We start from the raw sequence: 13,734 nt of genomic DNA on the forward strand, positions 1-13,734 counted from the left end.
CAGTTGTGCTTAATGGGAAAACAATGCAAGCAAACAATTTGTCATCAATATTTACAAAATGTGAAACATTTATGTGGTAAATGTTATGTAATATTTCTAAATGGAGTTCTCTTGACTTTATTTGTAATCAAGAACTTAAAAAGAACATGCCACGCTATACGCCAACTGATATTCCTAAATATTCATTTATATAAAGAATATTGCAACACACTAGTTGATCATTTTGGTTATTATAATCTTTCATGAACTCTATCACAAAATGAAATTCTTCAAATTTGAGAGGAAATGCCTTTTTTTTTTTTTTTGCGCTCACTCACAAAAACACGCACACACAGAAACAAGGTCTCCAAGGCGGGGAAGCGAACCCGCGCCAACCTGCATCGTGAGGCACGTGACGGCGGTGCCACTCCTCCCAAGTGTCCCCCCTCGTTAGGTAAACGAGTTTCTGATGACGTCGTTGGCCTCGATGACGTTGTGGTGCGACGGTCCGAGAAGGCGAACGTCGGCGGAGGGGGCGGTCTTGACGCTGAGGAGGGCGGGGCCTCCCGCCAGCGTCATGCCGTCCAGGCGGCGGCGCAGCGCAAGCCTGAGTTGCTGGTTGTCCCGACGCAGCTCGTCCCCGCGTTTGGCCAGCGTGTCTTCCCGCAACAGCGCACAGTTGAGGCGGCGAGTCAGCGCATCAACTTCGGGAAACGTCTGCGGACGCAAATCAAGAAAGACGTTTGAAAAAGCCACATTTGAATTGATGGATGTCAAATAAAAATCCTAACCCTCGATTGAAATTGTAGTTTAAAACTATACTTATAAACTCCCACATTTGACGTACTCATGGATGAACTCTGACCTTGCTTGGTTGCGTCGCTCCCAGACGCTCGTGGTCGCCGCCGCGCGGCCAACAATTTGCCGCTGGTCGTATCTTGGCGCACAAAGCGGCGGCGTGCACAACGTTGTCGCCCTGCGGACAAAACTTTGGTCAGCGTTGCGGCCTCCCTTTCCGTTGCCAAGGTGACCAGACTCCGCCCACCTTGGCAACGACCGCCCTCAGCTTGTGTACGGCGGCGTCCGTCCGGAGCGCCAGGACGGCCAAACGTTGCCTGCACGCCTGGCGCGCTTCGCCCAGTTCGGCGCGGAGGCGGCGCGTCTTCGCCGCCACGTCGCCGCTCGCCGCCGTCAAAGCTTCCGCTTCTGACCCCGTTTCCGTCTGGAACGCGCTCAGCTTCGCGCGCAGGTCAGTGACGGCGGCCTGGAGACAAGACGGCGGCTGGCGGTGGGTCACGTGACTTGCGTGTTACAAAATAATAATAATAATAAGTCACCTGCAGCCGGCGCACTCTGGTCACGTCCTTGTTGGTGTCGTTTATCAGTCTTTGATTCCTGGACATGAGAAGTTGGGCCGGGCGGCACGCCTGCTCCACTTCCTCTTGCACTTCCACTTCCCGCTTCTGACGCCGTTTTTCCTCCAGCTTCTCCTCGTCGGCGCTGCGTAGCGCCGCCACCTGGAGGGAGGAAGCAAGGACAACGTCGGATCAAATTGCCGTCCAAAATCAAGCCGACGTTCAGGAAGCGCGAGTGAGCCTTCGTACCCGGTCTCGCTGAGCGATGCGCCGGGCCGCCATGATGTCGCCGTACGCGGCGTGAACTTGCCGCATGACGTCGTCGTGCCGCCGCGACAACACGAACGCCGCGTCCTCCAGATGCTGACGCTGATGCTGAGAGTGCGAAGCCACGTTGCGGCTGCAGGTCGCACGTTAGCACGTTAGCACGTTAGCACGTTAGCACGCAGTCTGCTCGTAGCATCTTTCATTTGAGTTTATTTTTGTTTCGATTTGACTTTTGTGTTCTAAATTCATTTTATTTGAATTCGTTTTTATTATTTTTTTTAAAAACTCTTTAACTGGCAGCCATTTTCACTGAAGCAACTCATTTTCAAGGCCCACAGAATATTGTGTTCTATTGCTATAAAAACACGGAAGCTACCAAAAGAAAGGTTAGAGTCCTTTCTTTCATCAGGAAAAAAAAATCATATTTCTATCTGTTTCCATTTTGCAGCAATTAGCATTAGAATATAGCTAAGTTTGATCCTTATTCACAAAACTGTTTCGAACTGTGGAGAAATGAGCTTTTTTTCAACATGGCCCTGGTGGATCTCTTATACTCTGCTGCCACCCGCTGGCCGTTTTTGTAATAACTACCTTTGCTTCACCCGTTCTCTGCAGTTCAAAGCCATCCCATCAAAACAACCCCACGAGTCACGTGACCAGCGGTTTAGGCCGCCGCCCACCGACCTGTCTTCCGCGAAGCCTCGGCCGACGCCTTGCAGATTTTCCTCCCAGCGCCGTCGCACGAAGGCCACGCGCTCGTCCAGCAAAGTCCGCAGACGCTCGACGTGATGAAGGTGAAGACGACGCACGCGGCAACATTGACGCTCCGCCTCTTCCAGGTCACCTGACAAGCTCTGCCACACAAAACAGGAAGTGATGTCAGAACATCAAGTCACACCAGAGACAAACCGTGAGTGAAGTGACCAATAAGAAAGAAAAAATCGGTTTTACGAAATAAACAGGAAGGAAGTGACGCAAGGAACAAACAGGAAGTAATAAAACAGTTAGAGCTAAAAAAAAACAGGAAATGACCAATCAGGAAGTGACATATACGAGCCTGTTGGCGTTTCTCAATCGGAAGAAGGTCTCGTTCACGTTAACGAGTTCACAATTGACATTCTTCGCAAGAACGTTCTTAGGAAGATCGCAATTTCACAACTTGACAAGATTCTTCCTCTTGAGAACGGAACGTCTCGTTTTGATGTCACCTTGATGACGTCATCCAGGCCATCCAGCTGCCGCTCAAAGGTACGCCTCAAGATGATGACGTCATTGCGCAGCTGCTCCGAGCGCGCCTGGCGTAGGATGCGACGCCAGGCCTGGTTGAGTTTGGCCTGATTGACGCGCGAGTTCTGCTCCTCCCGCTGAACTTTGACCTGCGGCCATCACGGGAACATCAATTGAAAAAGACGTCATCGCATGACATCATCCTCACGATCATGACGTCATCATCCTTTCGCCATCTCATGGCATAGAAATGAACGTGATTCTCATGTCGTGACGTGACGCATTTTCGTGCTCCTGACATTATTATCATCATCACGTCATTTTATTGCCATCATCGTTATCTCATGACATCATCTCAACCAATCATGAGAATGACGTCATGGCACGAGAACCGCCCTCTTGCTGTGTGCAACTCACTGTGAGGAAGAGTGTGAGAAGCTCCTCCCTCTTCTTGTTCACTTCCTGTTGTTGTTTGGCTCGATGACGTCGCAGCGGTAGCTCCTCCTCCGGTGACGCCCCGCCTCCTTTCTTTGCCTTCCTGGGCATCTTCCTCCTTTCCTTTGAATTATTCTAACGGGAGCAGTTTATTAATGACCACAATGAGAAATGAAATACTAGCAAATACTCACTTTCGAGACAAGTGCTTAGTAAATGTAGTAAGATGAGTCATATGATAAGATCGCTTCTACACTTTAGGCTAAAGGAAACTTCAATTTCTGGAGGAGGAAAAAAAGATTAGACAGAAGACATTGAGATTCTGTTTAATCCCCGCCCCCTCCCTTCTTTTTTTAAATTGTTCTTGTACATGTCGCAAGTGTTTGTAATATTTGGAGCCTTTCGTGAGAATGTGGCTGTACCTAATCGAGTGGCCGTGTTGTGACGATTGACGGACGCATACAATTGCAGTCAAATGTCAAAAATGATAACAACATTGAATTGATTTTGTTTCGAATTGTGTGTGGAGAGGAAAAAAGTGCGCGTGTTCGTCATCTCACCTCGTCCACGCGCTCCCGCTTGGAACGTTTGCGTCACGTTTCCATGGCGACCGCTGAGGCGACCGTCCGCCGTCTTCCGGTCCCGACACCTCAAAAACACACAACTACAGTTCAAAAGTTGAGGGAAAGCAACATTAGAAGTCTTAAGTAGAAGTATTATATAGCAATCATTTTACGTCATTTAAAAAATGTGTACGCTGCATTTTCTGCTCCATTTAAACTGTGCGTTTCTGAGCCCAAAATGAAAACTACTTACATTTTTTTTACGGTACTCTCTCTACGTGACTTTATTCTTACTAATACATTTAGTGACATATAAGATTTACATATGATCAATTAGACTAGTATATATTGATCATTGATTAATTATGATATATTTGACTGATTATCTGATCCGGTTTGTCCACAAGAGGGCAGCAGAGTTTTGTATTCATTTGCGTGTGAACGACACGTCAAGGCAATAAAAAAAAAATAAAAAAAATAAGGTCAAAACATCTTTAATAGTAAACAAGCAAAAATAAATACAAAACAGAGGCATCATTAGATCATCACAAGTTTACACTTTGTTGAAGTTTAACATAAGAGATTAAAAAAAGTTACACATGGCACGTTGAAGTGTGACGTCACCTGTCCATCAGTTAACTACATGTGGCGACTGGCTGATGACGTCATGACGTATGTACAGCGTGTGCGTTTCAGTTGTTGACGTCAAAGTCTCGACAAATTCCGCGGACGAGGTCGTCGACGAGATCGTCGAGGCCGCCGAAGTGTCGGCTGAAGAAGACGTGGTCGTCTTTGGGCTGGGACGCCATCGCCCGCAGGTCGTCCATGGGCGCCCAGGCCACGCCCACCGAAAACATGCTGATGCCTACATGGGCGGGGCAAACGTCACAAACGGCACAAAAACCGCAGCAAATACAAATACAATAAGAATCCATTTTTACAAACGGGACCACCAGGGGGCGCCTAAAAGAGTTCAGCAAAAGTTGCAGATTTGAGAAAATTAATTGAACAAAGTACTCTAATGTCTTTTTCAAGCATAAAATGAAAAGTTGTACTTTTTCAAGAGTTTTTTTAAGTTGAAATGTTACATTAACAAATTTTGGAGAATGTTGTCATGTGACAATAAAGCATTTTTTTTTTTCAATAAAAAAACCCTCAATACAATCGTTACAAAATGAGAATGAATTAGCATTTTTTAAAGAAAAAAATTAAATGAATGTAAGGGCAAATTTCAAAGAAAGTTGTCATGTTATGACTATAAATGTAATAATAATATTTTTTTCAAGACAAATAAAAAAAAAACCCTGAAAGGATAAGTTTTGAGAGAAAGTTGTCATGAAAATAAATTTATATTTTGAAATAATTAAAAAGAAATTGAGTAAAACGTTGAAAGGCTATGAGAATAAATTAGATATTTTTTTTTCAAAACTTTGTATTTTTGAAAAAAAAAATAACAAGAAAAAAGTAAAAATGCATAATCAATTGAAGAATAAGTTTTTTTTAATAAACAAATCCTTAAAAGCATATTATTAGAACAGACTCCTGCAAATTCATGGTTTTGGTATTTGCATATTTAGATGTACTTTTTTGTGTGTGGGGGGGGGGCGCTTGTTTGCATTTTTTTTACCACTTGTTTGTGTTTTTTTTGGGGGGGGGGGCTTATGTTCACATTATTTGCATTTGATTTGATTCTGCCACTTATTTGTGCTTTTATTTGATGATGAGGATTTTCTTTAATTGCAATTATAAGGCGCGTCAATATTGACCCATGTTTTCTATTTTCAGTGAATTGTGGGGGTCCATTTCATTTCAAGATTTGACCACATTTGAAAAAAAAGAAGAGTGAACTTTTAAAAAATGTCTAAAAATTAGGACTATATTCTCAACAATTTGCTATCTTGACACTGATCTCTTCTTTTTCGGAAAGTGCAAGTGCAGTTCTTGGAAGAAATTTGATTGGATTTGTGTCAAAAGAGATGAACGAACGCCCTCGCCATCAACTGCATCCTATTGATCATGTAAAAATGTGTGTATTTTGAAGAACGTCATATTTGATCTTCATCATATGATTTGAGGGCAATTGAAAAGATTTGCGAAAAAGTGACACTCGAGTTGACGCACAGACGTCACTTGACGCACCTTGATTTTGCGCCGCCAGCGCGGGCGCGCCCACGTTGTCGTACGATTGGCCGTCGGTCACGACGATGAGGAAGTTGCGTCCGGCCGCCGTCGACCTGCGGCGGGAGAAGCCGATGCTGACACGGGCACGCGGGCGCGCGGGCGGGAGCGAGCGTCACTCACCTGAAGAGGTTTTGCGCGGCGTAGCTGATGGCGCTGCCCGTGGCGGTGCCGCCGCTCATGTAGGGGATGTTCCTCAGGGCGGCCAGGACGCCATCTTTGCTGGCGTGCTCCCGCAGGCCGAACTCCAGACGCTGGTCGTACGTGAACTGAACGGCGCCTGGGACGCGACACGGCACGGCGGCCCAACGTCAGTCGCTCGCCATCCGTCATTCGTCACCATCCGTCATTCGTCACCATCCGTCATTCGTCACCATCCGTCATTCGTCACCATCCGTCATTCGTCACCATCCGTCATTCGTCACCCGCGCCATATCTCACCCACGCCAGCGCCCACGTCGGAGATGTCGAACTTGTCGGCGACGGCGGCCAGGAAGTCCAAGACCGTCCGGAAGTTGGGATCGCCTACGCTGGACGAGCCGTCGATCAGGAAAGCGACGTTGGCCGAATTGTAGCACGTACGACCTGCGGCCAAAAACACGCGCACGGCATGTTGATGGCGTGTTGGCTTTTTCACAGCATGTTGATCATGCGTTGATTAGGGATGGAACAATTTACAAATACCATCAATATCACCATATTGTGGGGAGGTTGGCAATAAAAAAAAATAAAAATAAAAAAAAGCTCACGATACTCTATAAAAAGTCATAATGTAAAAAATGTACAATATTGTGTTTGTGTACATAATATCAGCAGTGACAAAGAATTAGGCTTGGCCATATCTTATCATGTCTTGTCACATGACATTGCCATGCGCTCCTATTGGCTGAGTGGCTCGAATGGTGCGTTGCTGATAACTCCGCCCACTACACCAAACACACACCTTTTTTTTTTAAACAAGACTTCCATAAATAATGATAATAATGACGTTTTCAAAAAACTATAAAAATGATTTCCACTTTCTTTAAAAAATATATTATTTAAGAAAAAGTTCAATCAAGAAACATTTTTCCTAAATAATAATTTTTTAACTGTGTTGAAAAAAATATTTTTCTAAAAACAAATATTCGAAACCAATAAAACATGCCAGGTTGGAAAAATATTTGCTGACTCATTTATAGGAGCGATAACCTGCAGTGGCCAAAACATGACTGAGTCCAATTCAACTGCACTAATAAAATGACCACCAGAGGGTGCTACATTGCACAAATGCAATACAACCTCGCCTTATTAATATGGTGACCTGACAATGAGGATATTTTCCATATTTCAATATTCGCAATATTGCCATTATGGTGACATGCGCAATGTGGATGGCGTGTTTGTAGCATGTTGATGTTGCAATGATGCTAGCATTTAGTTAGCATATGAAGTGCTGATGTTTGATGACGTGTGGTTAGCAAGTTGACAATTTGTTGTCACGGTGATGGTTGTTGATTTTGCACGTGTTTTTGCCGCGATTGGTTGGCGTACTGCACACAAGCGCGTCCGGCGAGCAGAGTCTCTGCGCCAAAGGTTTGACGTGTTTGGTGGTGCCGAACCAGCTGGACATCTGATAGCCGAAGAAGCCGTTGTCTTTGCACACCGCCTGAAACGCACACGTGACAAACACGTGACGCGGGCGGGAGGGCGAGCGGCGCGATATCTTGCAGCGGCGAGACGCTCGGACGACCTTCTTGGCGAAGTCGCGGTCGGGCACGGCGGGAAGCTCTTCGGCAGCCGGCTTGGTGACGCCCACCAGGAAGACGTTGACGCCCGAGCGGCGGGCGGCGGCGGCCGCCGGTCGCAGGTCGTCGGACGGCCACCCGTCGATCAGCACCAGCATGACGCGAGGGTGAGCGCGTCTGGCGCCGTTGCGCGGCGTGAACAGCGTCTCGGCCGTGTGCGTGATGGCCTGGCCTGCGCACACGCAACGCAAACGCTGCTTTCGGGAAGCAGACGATGTACGCGCGCGTGCGTGCGTGCGTGCGTGCGTGCGCCTACCTGTGTTCGTAGCCCCGCCCAGGTGTGCGAGCTCTTTGATGGCAAATTGAAGCTCTTTGGGTTGCGTGTAGTTGCTGAGCAGGAATTCTGTCCTGGGAATGTCACTGCGCACGCACACACGCACGCACGCACGCACACGCATCTAAATCCATGCATGCACATCTATGTATTTAGATTAGGGGTGTCAAAATGAGTTCCTTGAAGCCACAAATTGTTTTTAATGAATTCCTTGAATGAGTTCCTTGGAAAGCCGTCCTGGGGCAATTTAGCAGCAATAAATGTATTATAATGCATTTATTTGTGGTTCATTTTAAAAATGCTAAATATTAGATTTCTCTTAATATGAAAAGAAAATGCACTGAGCTGTCTTACAAATGCAATGATGCCATCTAGTGACAGAAAAATGACCTCAACACTAATCAATATCACACTCGTTATTTACAGCACAGTACATCTTTTTAATTTGAACTCAATTGTATCATTTATTATGAAATTACTGCATCAATAACTAAAAGATGCAGCCATGTTCCTATCAGTTTAACATTTTTTCCCACTTTTATTTTAACAAAAAACTTGGGAAAAAAATATTTTATTGAACATTTGACTGTACATTTAAAGCAAATATAAAATGTTTGATTAATCTGGAGTTAACTATGTAAATGATGTAATTAATTACAATTGCAAATTGTAATCGCCTGATACTGGCGCTGCGTATGAATGGCCAGTGATTGGAATGTGCATTCGAGTGGGCGTGGAAAGCCAACAAAAACATCCAATCACAATTTTTTTGAATTTGGATCAGAAGGAACTCTTGAGCGATGCTTGACTTATTTGGCCATTTTCAGCAGTAACAGTGCATATTTTTGTCCTCAATTCACCTGGAGTCTACCCTTGCCGCAAATGTGTGTGCGTGTGCGTGCGCGTGCGCGTGCGCCACCTGGCCTGGACGAGACCCACGTGGGGTCCGTTGACTCCGACTTTCAACATGGCCACCAGCTTGCTGACAAAGTTCTTCTGCAGGTTGAAACGCCGCCGCCCCAAGTTGGAGCTGCTGTCAATCACCACCGCGATGTCCATCTGGCAGTCTGGACGGCACAGGACAGGAGGAAACGGGACAGGACGTCATCACCAGGGACGGGACCGGACAGGGGAGAAAGTGACACATTGGGATGAGACAAGATCAGAAATGAAAAGGCTGGACATGATGTGACGATGGGACAGGAAGTCAAAGCACAGGATTGAAATGGATGGGACAGGACAGGACATAGCATGGGAAGGGATAGGACGAGGCAGAATGGGACCGATCCAGACCAAGGACCACCTTTATTTCCAACTTTTTTCATAGACATCTTCTTGACGACTTTCTTGGCCGGCCTGGTGGCGGCGCCGGCGTCCCGGATCAGCTCCTGCAGTCTTTGGTCCTCAGGTACTGGGATGCAAAAAAAAAAGAGAGACTTTTGTGAATCCTCTCTGGCATGACGCCGGGTTCAAGAGCAGCCCGGTGACGCGTCTCCATGGCGACGTTACCGCTGAGGCTGAAGGAGGCGCTCCAGCGCGACAAGGTCTGCGACTGCACGCCGTTGGACACGGAACCCACGTAGCGCTGTCGTCCCGGCAGCCGCTTGACCCGGACCTCGCCGCCGCCGTCTCCCACCGCGCCGCTGCACACAAACGCGTCACATGACGGCTAGTGAGGCCAAAGCGGCGGGCGGCGGGACCCTGAGGGGGCCGGCTTGATCCTTGGCCGCCACATTCCTGAATGCCGCTTTCAATTTCCGGCTGGCGTGCTCGACTGAAACTCTCTCACGCGTACTATTGAAAAATGATTCACTCGTTCTGTTGAATGAAAACGTATTCTTTTCTGTCACATGATGAAATGCTCTCACATTCACTAAAGATCACACCTCACACAAAATGTGTGCAAGCTGTCGTTCTGCTCTCGAAAAAATGATTTGCTCACATGCACTACTGAAATGTCCCTGACATACTCTCACACATGCATGACTGAAATGTTCATCTCGCATTCACTCATGAAAACAAAAAAATCTAAATGCTCTCACACACTACTGAAAAATCATTCACTGTTGAATGAAAATGTACTATTTTCCTTCACATGATGAAATGCTCTCACATTCTCTACCGATCACACCTCACACAAAATGTGTGCAAGCTGTCGTTCTGCTCTCGAAAAAAGGATTTGCTCACATGCACTACTGAAATGTTCCCGACACACTCTCACACGTGCACAACTGAAAATGTTTAAAGCTCTCACACGCAGGCCGGACAAATGAAAAGGCTCTCACACGTGCAGGTGTGCCGTTTTTACCTGTGCAAGGCGGCGCCGCAAACGGACGAGACGGCGGCGTAAACGTGGCTGCCGAAGACGGACACTCTGCGTTGCGCGCAATCGGGCGGACACGACACCAAGACTCCGCCCCCCGTGGCCGTCGGGTCCAGGTCGGCGCCGCGGGTGGCGCAGGTGAGCGGCCGCGTTGCTAAGCGACCGGCAGGAAGCACAACAGCGCACGGCAACGTCAAACCCGCGGCCAAACAACCTTCACGTCTCCAAAGAAAAGAAGGCCAAAACGCACCCGAGCTTCCGCAAGATCGCCAACACATCATCAGCAAGAAAACACCTGAAAGGCAAAAGGAGAAGACAAAAGTCAGACAATCGCGACGGAATCAAACACGAGACAAACAAGAAGAGAAGAGAAAGCACGTTGGAACGGTTGAAGTCGAACTGTAAGTTTGTGTTTCACCAGTAGGAGGAGCTGTTGGCTCACCAAATCCAGAGCATGTAGAGAGAGACTCGTTTGGCCCGCTCGGTTTTCGGCAGGGTAACAAGATGGCCTCCGTAGGTCACGTGAACAGCAGTTGCCCAATCACGCTGTGATTGAAAGTTTAATATGGTGTGCAACTTCTTTTTCTTGTGCACTGTTTTGATCTTCTTATTATCTTTGTCTAAGTTGTACGACTATATTGTTCATAATAATTAGTTTGCAAGTCAAATTAAAAGTGTAACATTGACACGTTTAACTTGTAGAGCACAATTAGGTCACGTGGTGTCAGTGGTCCGATGCAGCTCGCAGATGTCAAGTCAAGATCATTCAGTTCGTTCCTTAGCAGGCCAAAGTAAAGTATTTTTGGATATTTTGTCAAGCTAAGTTTCATTGTACGCCATTTGTTTGTCTCGCCAGTTTAAAAGCTAAGCAAGCCCAGTCAAGTGCAAAGAAGCGTCTGTGTGTCCGTTTGTCAACAAACCGGCAGAGACGCGATTTAAAAGGAAAAGAGTCTGGATGGTCGAGCTTGAGAATTGGAAATCACAAATCCACCACCAGAAACCGACAGAACCGGGTCACGTGATTGAATCAACCCAGCGCACTGACGTCAATCGCAACATGACGACACAAGAGAGTAGAATGGAAAAGAGGAATAGAGACGAGATCACGTGACAGCGGAAGAGAAGAGCACCATAGAAGCACAGAACGGAACCGGGTCAGTGACAACATTCAAACGGAGTCGAAAAGAGAAGAGAAGCACAAAGTAGATGAAGGGAACGGCAGCTGGACTGGACTGGACTGGACTGGACGGTACCGCTGAGAAGGAGCCGAGACATGATCAGAACCGAGCGCCTGCCGCCTGAAAAGCAAAGCAAAGACGCAAAAGTCACAAAAAGATTTGACGGCAGTTTGCTGCTGGTTCGAGTCCAACACGTTGACGCCAATCAAGTCGCGCTTATGCTAATATGGGCGTCACTCTCAGCACGTATGCAAATGACATGCAAATGACATGCAAATGGCAGAAGACCTGCAAAATCCAGAAAATCACACCTTTGGAAGCCCAAAAAGTCCAACAGTCCTTGGAAGATGAAGAGCACGATGAAGACGAGAAGCTGAGCGGAAGCCTTTAAGTAAGCGCGCTCGTGCGCGCGCGCCAGCGTGTGCGCGCGCACGAGCGGAGGCAGCTGGCCGCTCGCTGACCAGGAAGGAAAACATCAGCTCAAGTTTGGCAAGTCAAAGGGAAAGAAAGATCGAAAAATGAATACAAGAAAGAAGTCAATACTCACATCCGACTTCAAACTTCTTTTCGGAGACACTAAAAGGTTTCTCCATATTTCAATCTCGAGAAAATTTTAAAATCGGGGTTTGTCTTGGACTTCCAGATTGTCCAGATCAAAACGATCCACAAAAATTCAATCCAGACAAACAACTTGTTTTGTCACAAAAACACAAGACAATTAGGTTGCTATTAAGCTAAGCATTCATTAGCGGGACACCCACAACCTGCTTTTCATTGGACGTTGCTGACAACTCCGCCCACTTCACATTCCAAAGACACATTTGAAAGAAAAAAAAACCCCTGACAAGATCCATTTCTTTATTTAAAAAAAGAAGAAGGAAAAAATGGCATCGGTTTCTTTTGGACAATGTTCTGACACTTTATAAAACATATTTTGACAGTTGCTAAAAGTTTGTGCTGGGACATCACCATTTTTTATTTTTGTCAATATTGTCAACTTTTTAGTCGACTTTCACTTGAATCTCTTGATTTGCACAAAGAAGGCTCTCAACACTGATGATTGTCTTTCACAAAATGTTATCAAAAATGAAATGAAACATGCTTGAAAAGACACATTCAGTCGCAGCAAAGTTGGAGCACAACAAAGTCAGAAATTGTGTTGTTAAGAAGAGCCAATCAGCAACATTCATTTTTATTTATTAAATTAAAAAAATATGTCATTAATTATTAATAATAATTATTTAATGTAATGTATTCATTTATTATTTATTAATATTATATTTATTTTTTATTTATTTAATGTATTTGTAATTATTTAATACTAATTATTTAATGAATGAATTCAATTTGATGAATTAAAAACGGTTCCTCCCTCATGCGGCTGCAAACAAGCCAGCAGAGAGTTGTGATGATTCTGCTCATTTGGACAAACGAAGATGAAATTGGGCGCGATGACATCATCAAGACGAGACAGGATGTTGTTGCAGCGGGAGGAGAATTTGCTCCCGCTGCGCCTCCCACCGAGACCAAGAGCAAGAATGTCCGTCATGTGCTTCCAGGACGGGAAGTCGCCGGCAAATCCCAACTTCAGCAACATGCTAATATGCTAGCTGGCGGCCCCCCCGACCCTCGGCGCGGCGAGGTCAAGAGGTCACAATAACAACGTCGCTGACGCTGATCCCGGATTAACGTCGCTGTCACTGGACAGCGACTTGCACTTTCTCACAAGACGGAAACATTTTTGGGGAGGAAGTTTTTTTTTTTGTTCACCTGAAATGACTTTTTTAATTTTAATCTGAAATTTAATTGCTAAAACAAACAAAAATGGAACTTTTAGCATATTATTGCCACAGCGAAAAAAAAGTTCACTATCGTGTAATGTGGTCATTTTCACGCATACCAAATGAGATAATTAGTCCCTCAACAAAATGTTATTCTAACACGATCAGCCCCCCACAAAAATCACATTTCAAAATCTTTGTTTAATTTTGCATAAATGAATGTTTTTGTAAACCTTTTTAATAGCAGGTATTTGTATTTCAAGGTATCAGAATTGAGAGCGCTTTTATGATCGCAACTCGAAATGAGAAGAAATCCCACTTTTTGTTTCCATCCTTTTTTTGCCGGAGACGTCGTCGTCATTTGAGCTCACACGCTCGCATCGAACC

The 13,734-nt window shown here is 45.8% G+C and overlaps 2 protein-coding genes across 4 annotated transcripts; both read right to left on the minus strand.

Annotated features, from left to right (window-relative positions):
• Positions 1-11: 11 nt before the first annotated feature.
• On the minus strand, positions 12-4,497 carry LOC144051811 (dynein regulatory complex subunit 2-like). The gene is made up of 10 exons (XM_077565259.1): positions 4,451-4,497; positions 3,824-3,912; positions 3,246-3,398; positions 2,810-2,977; positions 2,286-2,455; positions 1,584-1,734; positions 1,317-1,496; positions 1,025-1,243; positions 845-955; positions 12-696 (listed from the first exon to the last, which is right to left on the minus strand). Exons 3-10 carry the CDS (start codon positions 3,372-3,374, stop codon positions 430-432), a joined length of 1,395 nt encoding a protein of 464 aa, XP_077421385.1. The 5' UTR covers positions 3,375-3,398; positions 3,824-3,912; positions 4,451-4,497; the 3' UTR covers positions 12-429.
• Positions 4,305-13,672, minus strand: coch (coagulation factor C homolog, cochlin (Limulus polyphemus)). 3 transcript variants are annotated; one of them, XM_077565250.1, is made up of 13 exons: positions 12,114-13,672; positions 10,639-10,683; positions 10,374-10,542; positions 9,575-9,708; positions 9,369-9,476; positions 8,985-9,132; positions 8,048-8,151; positions 7,737-7,963; positions 7,538-7,652; positions 6,446-6,589; positions 6,128-6,284; positions 5,966-6,060; positions 4,305-4,691 (listed from the first exon to the last, which is right to left on the minus strand). In XM_077565250.1, exons 1-13 carry the CDS (start codon positions 12,157-12,159, stop codon positions 4,519-4,521), a joined length of 1,665 nt encoding a protein of 554 aa, XP_077421376.1. In that variant the 5' UTR covers positions 12,160-13,672; the 3' UTR covers positions 4,305-4,518. The 3 variants fall into 3 exon arrangements, with proteins under 3 accessions (XP_077421376.1, XP_077421367.1, XP_077421358.1); XM_077565241.1 differs by lacking the exon at positions 12,114-13,672 and adding exons at positions 11,642-11,686; positions 11,878-12,034 and having other exon boundaries at positions 7,538-7,963; XM_077565232.1 differs by having other exon boundaries at positions 7,538-7,963.
• Between the last annotated feature and the right edge of the window lie 62 nt (positions 13,673-13,734).

This window comes from Vanacampus margaritifer, chromosome 1 (genome assembly GCF_051991255.1).
Source record: "Vanacampus margaritifer isolate UIUO_Vmar chromosome 1, RoL_Vmar_1.0, whole genome shotgun sequence".
In the NCBI taxonomy this organism is placed as follows: domain Eukaryota; kingdom Metazoa; phylum Chordata; class Actinopteri; order Syngnathiformes; family Syngnathidae; genus Vanacampus; species Vanacampus margaritifer.

Bases quoted from the DNA above. Each gene is read 5' to 3' on its own strand.
- coch (XM_077565232.1), bottom strand. From the start codon at position 12,159: ATGGAGAAACCTTTTAGTGTCTCCGAAAAGAAGTTTGAAGTCGGAT. The intron at 9,709-10,373 runs GTAAAAACGGCA...GTTTGTGTGCAG, and splicing joins TGCGGCGCCGCCTTGCACAG to CGGCGCGGTGGGAGACGGCG. The intron at 6,590-7,537 runs GTACGCCAACCA...TTTTGGCCGCAG, and splicing joins GCCGGACGCGCTTGTGTGCA to GTCGTACGTGCTACAATTCG.
- LOC144051811 (XM_077565259.1), bottom strand. From the start codon at position 3,374: ATGCCCAGGAAGGCAAAGAAAGGAGGCGGGGCGTCACCGGAGGAGGAG. The intron at 2,456-2,809 runs GTGACATCAAAA...TTTGTGTGGCAG, and splicing joins GCCTGGATGACGTCATCAAG to AGCTTGTCAGGTGACCTGGA. The intron at 1,497-1,583 runs GTACGAAGGCTC...TCCTCCCTCCAG, and splicing joins GCATCGCTCAGCGAGACCGG to GTGGCGGCGCTACGCAGCGC.